This window comes from Morone saxatilis, unplaced genomic scaffold, assembly GCF_004916995.1.
Source record: "Morone saxatilis isolate NCDOM2014 unplaced genomic scaffold, NCSU_SB_2.0 Contig5, whole genome shotgun sequence".
Taxonomy (NCBI): Eukaryota; Metazoa; Chordata; class Actinopteri; family Moronidae; genus Morone; species Morone saxatilis.
The window spans coordinates 11,645,494-11,655,319 of NW_023340095.1; the positions used below are offsets into that span (position 1 = coordinate 11,645,494).

Sequence of the window (9,826 nt, forward strand, 5' to 3'; positions counted from 1 at the left end):
GATCTTGTACAAATATCAGTAATAAGGAGAGGAGGAATAACCAAAGACTTTGTTTGTTTAATGTTGATATTTATTTTATTTTAATTTAATTTATTTATTTTAATATAACATAAAACACAGGCCCCACCATACTATACATATGCATACAAATACACCTGGGGGTCATGCATCATGGTCTAACCCTGACACACCACAAGATCAACATCACAACCAAAAGCTGACTCATCAGTCAACTAAATACCCTAACAAGCCCCCAGAACACCTAAACAAATCCAAACAAAAAGTCCTACATGTACAATACAAACACCTATATACATCTACCCAGACAATGCGGAAATTAAATGTTGATTTGTATTATGGGACAGGTTAGACAAACACATATTTTGCTTTCTAAAGACACACAAAACTGCAGAAAATATTGAATGCAGCAAAGAGAACAAGTCATTACAATTAATGCCAAATTGGGACAAACCTATTAAATGGAGCCAATAAAGTGGGACTGCAGTCAGGAGTTGGTGCTGATGGTATAGAAGTCGCTCCCCACAGCTCAATATAACCACACTGATTAGCACACATGTTACACAATCTCAGTAAAGTCAGAATAAGCTGACTTGGTGTGACAAAACTGAAGGTGCTGTCATTTGTACAACTTGTTTCTAAAGCCAGTGCACAAGGATGAAAACTTGTCAGACACACAAACCCCTGGAACCCTGAGAAAAATAAAAAGCTGTCATTCACCGTTTTTCAGATGGAGTTCAGAACAATTAAGCACAGCCATCTTATTAAAGTCAGTCAGGCCTTTGATTGATGATTTATTGTGGCTTTAATCACAAGAATAAAAATCATATCAGTGTCATAAAGCTGATTTGGGTCGATGTCCACCTCCTAAATTTCCCGGAAAAAACCTGGTGACATTTACCTATGCTGAATGAAATGTGAGGTGTTTCTGTTACCCTGTACATGCAATAAAAAGAACATTTAATATAGATTGATGCCTTTGCTAATATATATTAGTATATTGCCACCTGACACAGAAACACACCACTTGGTGGCAGCAGTACCGCTGTTTTCTTTTCTAACCACAACTGTTTCATGTTCTTTGCAGCACTTATGACACATTGTTAAAAGCAGAGGGTTTTATTGGTTAACACATCTGAATTTAACAGATACATTTAATTTAACATATTTGTGCTACTCCTTGTACTACATCTATAGTGATGTTCAGAAATGTTACCCTTTTTTTAATGAATTATAATTCTTCCTAGACGTGATGAAGTTATCCAGAGAGAAACCGAGAAGAACGAGGAGATCAAGACAGTGGAGAAAGTGACAGGAAGTACACTTCACACAAATATTCTTAGCTAGTAAGTAAAAAGTTGCCTCTTAATACACAGGAAAACAAATGTTTATAGACACCTTCAACATTTTAGTTATTCTCTAGTGATTTCAATTTGGTGGTCACTTGCAGGTCAGAAAGAAATAAGTGAGAAAAATAACCAGTGAAACATGAAAACATCAAGTCACGTCTGACCTTAGTGACCTTTCTGTCCACAGTAATCGCCCCAGCATGAGGCGCCGGAAGCCTCTGAGTAACTGGTCCAGACTGGTCTACCTGTACAGCGCCCCACAGGTGAAGTTCTACTGGAATATTGTGTCTTACTTCGCCTTCCTCTTCCTGTTTGCTGTGGTGCTGATGGTCGACTTCCAGGTCACTCCCTCTGCTGCGGAGGTGCTGCTTTACATCTGGCTGTTCTCTCTGGTGTGTGAGGAGGTCAGACAGGTGAGAGAGCGCAGCCTGGACACACACACTTAAGGATAAATCAACATATACTGAGGTCCGAAACTGCTGCGGTGCTTTTGTCTTTGGGCCGAACATCTGATTTGACGTCATTTGACAAACATTTCTTAGAAGCAGTGCTGCTCTGAAGATGAAAATTATTTAATTAGTTGAGTAAAACCTCAGTGGGTAGAGGAAGTTTCACAAAAATGGAAATCTTTAATAGATTTTTTTCAACTTAAACATGGCTGACGGTTCACACTTACAGACGAAACATAAGTGGTAGACGAAACAAACAAATTCAATAATTACAAATCAGAAAAAGATATGATACTATACATTTACACAGCGGTACACTAACATGAAGACTGGATTCACAAAAGATTAGACTAACATTTAAATTAGTAACATTGGAAGAAAAGTATCACCAGTAAAAAAAAGCTACATTAAGTCCACATACTAAGTACAACACACAAGAATAAAGAATTTAAGTGGTTTCACAGTATATCACTTCTTCCTCCTCATTTATTGTGACTTACTCTACTGTCAGGAATACACAGAATTAAAAACAAATGTAATGTATGTCTTACATACTTAGACTGTGATTACTATTGGGGGTTTCTTCGTTTCATAAAATGATGCAATATATCAAGGAATCTGAATGTAAACAATATTTATTGTGAAAACTGCAGCGTAGTAAAAACAGAACTTAAATATAAAGATTTACTTTAACAGTTCTTCCTTTTCTGCTACTCACCAGAAAAGTGGTAATTGTGTAATTTCTCCCCCAAATTCACACTCATGACGATTAAAATCCAGTTTTGTTTATTAAAACCAAAGTAATGGAAACAAAGAAATCAACAAATAATCCAAACAAATCCAACTAATTATTTTTTTGGGGGGGTAACTGTAATATTATTACTGAAATGTATTAATAATTAGTTAGACTACTAGTTACTGAGGAAAATGATATTATTACTGTAATATTATTAATAACAATGAGTTACTGCCCAACACTGCATAAAATACTCAAAGTATTTAAGTATTGAAAGTATTCTATTCTATTCTATATAAGTAAGAATTGTCATAAATAGTTTTCCCGTTTAAGAGAGTTAGTTATGGGTTATTAATTGTTGTGTTATAAAGTTATAAGAGTTAGTAACAACTTGCCCTGACCGTAGTTCTCTTCACAGTAAATAAAACAAATATTACTGCCTCTTGAAGAGTTAAAGCAGTTGTTTCGGGTATTACAACTTCCCTATGTAAAAAACCATATACACATCATAGTGGAAATTAAAACCAGCACTGAAGCACTGAGTTGTTCAACAACAAGAGAACATAAAGGAACTGTGCCACTAATGGTTGCTACTAGCAACATAATGTTTAACTGAAACAGAAGACACCTTCTGCACAATGCATTTGTTATTGCAAACAAATCATATGGAAAGACCAAAACCAGCAGTTCTCAATGAATCTTTCTAATGAGTCATTTCTGTGTAGCCAAATGCCTGTTTTATCTTATTCCTCTGTGCCATTGGCCTCCAAACTTTAATTAATTTAAAACACATCAGTGAACCAGTGTTCATTACCATGTTCATGGGATTGTAGTTTATTTTGAGTCAATCCCAGATACATCTGCCATCTTCTGTAAATTGAGCTCCAAATGCATATTAATCAACCACTGGAAACAGTCTACCAGAAATGCACTATTGACTCCGTTTGAGTAATTGCTTTAAACTGCAGTGCCTCTTGCATTTGATTTTAAAGATTTACGTCTTCAGCAGGCACCAATGGACTGAGTGTCACAGACAGAGTAGGGTAGTCGTAACGTACGAGGAGACAAACAACAACCAACACAGTGTTGGTTTATAGACTTTTTTGTGGGTGAGTTAACAATAACATAAAAATACAATAACAGCAGCACTATCATTGAATGATTAACTGATAATAAAGTTGAAATTAATTAAATTAATGCCATGACATGTCACAGTGTCTGCTGTGAGAAAGGGTCTATTGGAAGAGGCAACAATAAGTGACCAAATCTTTTTTTTTTCTCAATTTTTGGCAGTTGCAATATTTAAAGTGTAGCAGGCGATCTAACAGACTTATCTATGCTGACATCTCATGGATAGACTATTTGTTCAAGGTGTAACAAAACTAATAGGTTTCATAATCATAGCTTCTTCAACCCTCACTTTCTTATTTAATTCACTGTACCAGGCTTAATGTTCAGTGTTTCTTAGTCAGAACAACTTTGATTATTGGGCTCCATCTGAGGTGTTACTCAACTAATAAGGTTATTGCTGCCTCCAGCCTTATTCTAGGAAATATTTATATCACTATTGCTAAAAACTGCCAGTTTTAATTATTTGTCTTTTCTATCTCAGCTGTTTCATGATCCCGACGGTTTTGGGTTTCGTAAGAAAGCCAGGATGTATATCAACGACCTGTGGAACATTTTAGATGTTCTTTCCATCCTCCTCTTTATCATCGGCCTTGTATTTAGGTAAGTTTCCTTCCTCCCTGACGATCGCTTTAGGCCATGTAAGTGGCCACCACTTTATCTATGAATCACCAAGTCTTTTCTATTTCAGGCTGACGACTGAGCTGTTCTATGCGGGTAAAATCCTCCTCTGCATCGACTTTGTGGTCTTCTGCCTCCGCCTCATGGCCATATTCACTATCAGTAGAACCCTGGGACCCAAAATCATCATAGTCAGGAAGATGGTGAGAGGTCTACATAGAAATACAATGAACGCCGTCCTGATGTAATGTGGGAGCAACCGCAGAGCACAAAATGCTACGCTCCAAAACACCTTTTATCTAATACAAAAAGAGGCTTCTGCCTCACTGGGCCTCCATCTGGTGTCTGCAGATGATGTACATTTTGTGGTGTTTTTGAGTGTTACAGCTGGTCTGTTTGTTTGTTACCGCACTGGATATCAGTCAGTCAATACCTTTGAGATGGGATGTGTTTTCAAGAAAAGCCATTATTGTTTGTGCAGAGATTATATCTGGAGAAACATGGTAACATTGCAGAAACTTGCCACTGCAAAATATATCATCTGTTAAAAATGTAGCCTAATACAAGTCAACCACTAGAAAATAAACTCTCTGCTGTACAAACATTACATGTCAGTGGTTGCAGTATTCAGATTTATTTACATTTTTGTCCTCCAGATGATGGATATGTTCTTCTTCATGTTCCTGCTGAGTATCTGGGTGGTGGCGTACGGTGTGGCCAAACAAGGCATCCTCATCCACAACGACAATCGGCTGGACTGGATTCTCCGAGGGGCAGTTTATGAGCCGTATCTCATCATATTTGGGAATTTTCCTGCAAATATTGATTGTGAGAGGAGATAGAACATTATATTCATTTATTTTTTATGTGAAACACTGTAGTTTGTGAAGTAAATATGACTATATATGTTATGTTATACAGGAAAACACTTTCTTTGCTTTCTGCAGATGCTGAATTTGATATAAACTCCTGCAGCATGAATGGCACCAATCCTCTGAAGCCCAAGTGTCCGGTGCTGAATGAGAACCAAACACCAGCCTTCCCTGAGTGGCTCACCATCATCATGCTTTGTGTTTACTTGCTCTTTGCCAACATACTTCTGCTCAACCTGCTCATAGCTATCTTCAAGTAAGGTTCTTTGTGGCTAAATTCAGTGCTAAGTTTAGTAGTGTGAGTTTCTCTGCAACATGCTGTCACTGCATGTCATCCTCAATCTCTCTTTGTCTCTCTGTGTTGCTGCACAGCTTTACATTCCAGGAAGTTCAGGACAACACCGACAGAATATGGAAGTTTCAGAGATATGAGCTAATTAAGGAGTACCACAGCCGCCCTGCTGCACCCCCTCCTTTAATCATCCTCAGCCACCTTTACCTCTTCATCAGGAACATGGTGCTGTGTAGGCCTCCCATTGTGAGCAAAGAGTTTAGTAAGTATTTATTTCTGCCTATAATGAAAGAAGACTTCATGGTTATATACAGTCCTTGAAGAAACTATTTGGTGGAACAAGCATTTTTTTCTCATTTGAGAGCTTTTATATGAATGTTTTTACCCCCATTTATACAAACACTTGACCAAAATCACATGATTAGGTCACATCATAACAAGTAAATCATTTCCTTGGTCAAGTTTACAATTACAGTTTTCTGATTATTCTGCTCTGAGCTACAAGGTTAGTTACTGTTCTTAAACCTTTAACCAAAAAAAACAACAACAACAAAGCACAACATCCAACCCTTTGACCCTTTTGCAGTCGATGCTGTGACTGATTTTGGTCTTCGCATAAACAGTAAGGCGGTGAAAAAGCATGTGACACTGTTTTTCAGAGAGCAAGCTACCTGGGAATGAGGAAGAGGAGCTGTTGTCCTGGGAGGCCTTGATGAAGGACAGATACATGCTGTCCACGCAGCAGGAGCAGAGCCAGAGCATGGAGCGGCGCATCCTGGACACGGCCCAAAAGTAAAATCCCGCAGGAATTAAGCCTAATGTAGCTGTGTAACAATCAATGTTACCGCTGTGTATATGTGTGTGTATATATATATATATATATACATTAATACTTTAAAACCGCCCTACTTAATCATTTTGTATTAATAATGGGTCATAAAGCGCTTTTGCTTTCTTGCTAAGATCTAGATGAGGCTCAATACTAACCTCAGGCCTGCTCCTAGAATATGAAGTCAGGAGACGGTTAGATTAGTTTAGCATAAAGACAAAATTCTTATCTTTGGACATAGTAAGGACAGCTGTTTTCCTCTGTTTCCAATCTTTGTGCTAAGCTAAGGCTCAATATTAAGGTAAAGGCTTAATATTGAACAGACAGACACATACACTTTTCTATCCGTTCCTTTAATGCTGAAACATACAGTCAATGTTTTTAAGGTTAACCCAACACCAACACTGTTCTTGTTTGTTTCCTGAGGGTTACCACCATACACGATCGGCTGGAGAGGGAAGAAGAGACAGGCTCTGATGCCGTGGAGAAAAGACTGGCCCGACTAGAGGAGCAGGTTGTGACCTGATTTTTTTTGTTATCACCAATGTTGCACCTGTGTCTGTAACATTTCACATTATGCTGCAGGAGCAGAGCATGATGCAGAAAAAAGATGACACATTTCTCGATGCACCCATGTGTGTTTGTTGAATGTTGAATATCCCCGGTGGAAAATCTCCAACGTTGTATAAGCAGTCATCAGAAGTATCTGACCCACTTTTATTTTGTCTCATCAGGTCGTCCAGTCAGCCAGAGCCCTGCAGTGGATTATGGACAGTCTGAAATCTCAGGGTTTTGGAGCAAAAGAAGCACAATCACTGAGTCAGCACCTAACCTCATCATTCTTTATGATTTACATGTTTGTTTTTAATATATGTAATTCTGCAAATATCTTACACGTCAGATCTCCGCTTGTTGGCACTTCATTCTTCCCTGCAGCGTTAAGCACAACAGACGAGTCCCCTGACACCTACGTTAATACGTCAGAGAAGGAGGATGGGTTCCACGTGAACGCCCGTCAGTTTAACTACCCAGGCAGCAAACTCACACGCTTCCCTGTGCCTGAGGAGAAGGTGCCATGGGAGGTATTTCACATATACCACATTCCACCATAAAATCACAAGCTGCTGGTCCTCACAACGTCACTGCTAGAGTACTGTATTCACTGATGGTTTTCATTAGGAATGTCATAACAGCAACAACGCATTTATTATTTTATAAAAGACCTTTAGCACAGATTTGTGTAATTATTTTACAAGGCTGCTGCTGGAGGTTGTTTTACTTTCCCAAAAACCCAAACTGTACAGTTCAGCGAACATAACATACAGAGAAATAGTGGAATGGAATTCACTCACAAATCATTATACAACAAAATTATATATGTATGGTTTTAAAGAAATGCCAAGAGAGCATTACTTAAATGGAAACTTAGTTACTTGTAGCTACTCTTGTGTGCATAAGGGTTCCACAGGCAATACAATTAAATTATGATATATATCTGTTAGAATATGATGTATTCAGATGGAGTCTTTTTTATTTTTTTTTATCTTATTTGTAATTGTTGTTTGTTTGTCTTTAAATTGTGTCAATTGTTATTTTTACAGTAAAACGTAGGTATGATGTGTTGGATGAGTAATGTGAATGTTTGTATGTGTATAGTATTGTCACCATGTAAAGTATGTGGACTCCAAGAAGAAAAACTTCTGTTATGCAGAACGCAATAATGATCTTGATAAACAGACAAACATTAATGAATTAATAATATGGTTTGGGTTTGTTGGATCTAAGTGGTTTTAATGTCCTCTTTGTTTTAGGTCAGCTTCAGCTCATATATGCCGACTTCATACGCCACTGAAGATGGTGGGGACCACGTGGATGGGTGTGTATTTACCACGTAATGTACCATACATAATGTTTGGTTGCTGTGGCCTGGTGTGTGGATACATTTGCAGTCTTGAAGGGTGCTTTTGTCAAGATAACAAAAGATGTTCAAATCGAAACAAAGAATGTCAGTGTCATCTCGAATCAAATATAAAAATATATTTGAAATATATTTATTTAAATACTACAGTTACAACACAGCCTCCTCTGAGCTCTTCATCTCTTACATTTAATTTATTCTTTCTCTCTGCAGATCAGAATCAGATGCCTTAGATAATTACAGGTATGATACTAGATACGATATACAATGTATCAAATAGCACTTTCAGTAACTTTACAAGCATGTCTTTGATGTCTGATGTGTATCTTATCTGTCATTAGAAACCCAGGAGGGAGGACGGGCATCACGGGACGAGGTGCACTAACCCGCCTTGGTGCAAATCTGAATGTAGACCTTGTGATTACACGGTAGGTCGTCTCATGTCCTTTCACTGCTTTTAAAATGGTTGTTTTTGCCATCATTGGATTGCACAGTATGATCTAAGACCTCGAGAATTGATTTTTAGCTGGCGAGACAGCGAGCGATCTGTTTTGGAGTACCTCGGGGTTTGGGGTGAGAGCCAAGGAACCTTACTTTTACCTGGGGTGAGTCCAACTGTTTGTCCACTTCAGCTGTTTTTTTTCTGCTTTTGTTTTGTTTTTACTTTTTGAGCTGTTCACATAAATGTACGGTTATGATTTTGAAAACCTTCAGGGACCAGTCCAATCTGCTGACCAGCTGCCAGCGAGTCTTAAGAAAACCATGGGAAAGAGTCTGTATGAAAAAATAAATGAAAAAGTATCAGAGGGAATAAAGGTAAGACACTTTGCTTTATAGAGTAGAGCTTGAATGTTCCTAGAGGGAGTCAGTCAAATAATAAATACAAGTACATTTTGTGTTAAAAAAAGACCTTAACGGGCCAGTGTGTCACATTTAGGAGGATCTATTGGCAGAAATTGAATATAATATTTAGAGATATGTTTTCATAGTGTGTAGTGTGTAATAACTTGAATATAAGAATTGTTATGCTTTTTACTTTAAAGCTTTACTTTAGAATGAGCCGTTTGTATATACAGTACAGGCAAGTCCACCATGTTGAACCGCCATGTTTCTACAGGAACCCAGAATGGACAAACCAAACACTGGCTATAGATTGGGTCTAGTTTAGGGGCCACTATAGTTTCTACACACTTTTCAAAGACGCTTTTCATTGCCAGGTTGTAAAATTCTGACGTAAAGAGGTGTTCAGTTAGTTGCAGTTTGCAACTTCACCACTAGATGCCACTAAATCCTGCACACTGCTCCCTTAAATACTTTATTTGTATAATAAGAAAAACAACAATAAAACACATGTGATGCAATATTTAAATCAAAGACAAGCAAGAATTGTTAAAGAATAAGAACAGATTTGGTCAAGCCTTTGACGATGATTAGCTCTTGAGTTGAGTATTTAAAACACATTAACAAGGACTTTATGACAATAAAAGCTTGATCACCATTTGCGATGAACCCTGAGTGAGACACGACCAGAGCCCTTTGTCTGATGATCTTAGATTCTTTATGGAAATCTGAGTAACCTACACTCATAGTTTCCAGTTTATTAGGTACACCTAG

The 9,826-nt window shown here is 37.8% G+C and overlaps 1 protein-coding gene across 1 annotated transcript in view; it reads left to right on the forward strand.

The window, feature by feature from the left end:
* trpm2 (transient receptor potential cation channel, subfamily M, member 2) overlaps positions 1–9,826 on the forward strand; it is a 19,079-nt gene that overhangs the window by 7,545 nt on the left and 1,708 nt on the right. Inside the window, exons 15-30 of the mRNA XM_035676041.1 lie at positions 1,266–1,364; positions 1,555–1,780; positions 4,165–4,283; positions 4,372–4,504; positions 4,958–5,129; positions 5,249–5,429; positions 5,546–5,727; positions 6,125–6,257; positions 6,721–6,808; positions 7,029–7,113; positions 7,231–7,376; positions 8,106–8,170; positions 8,426–8,455; positions 8,554–8,640; positions 8,739–8,817; positions 8,927–9,028. Coding sequence (XP_035531934.1) covers positions 1,266–1,364; positions 1,555–1,780; positions 4,165–4,283; positions 4,372–4,504; positions 4,958–5,129; positions 5,249–5,429; positions 5,546–5,727; positions 6,125–6,257; positions 6,721–6,808; positions 7,029–7,113; positions 7,231–7,376; positions 8,106–8,170; positions 8,426–8,455; positions 8,554–8,640; positions 8,739–8,817; positions 8,927–9,028 — 1,927 coding nt within the window. The remainder of the gene's footprint in view (positions 1–1,265; positions 1,365–1,554; positions 1,781–4,164; positions 4,284–4,371; positions 4,505–4,957; positions 5,130–5,248; positions 5,430–5,545; positions 5,728–6,124; positions 6,258–6,720; positions 6,809–7,028; positions 7,114–7,230; positions 7,377–8,105; positions 8,171–8,425; positions 8,456–8,553; positions 8,641–8,738; positions 8,818–8,926; positions 9,029–9,826) is intronic.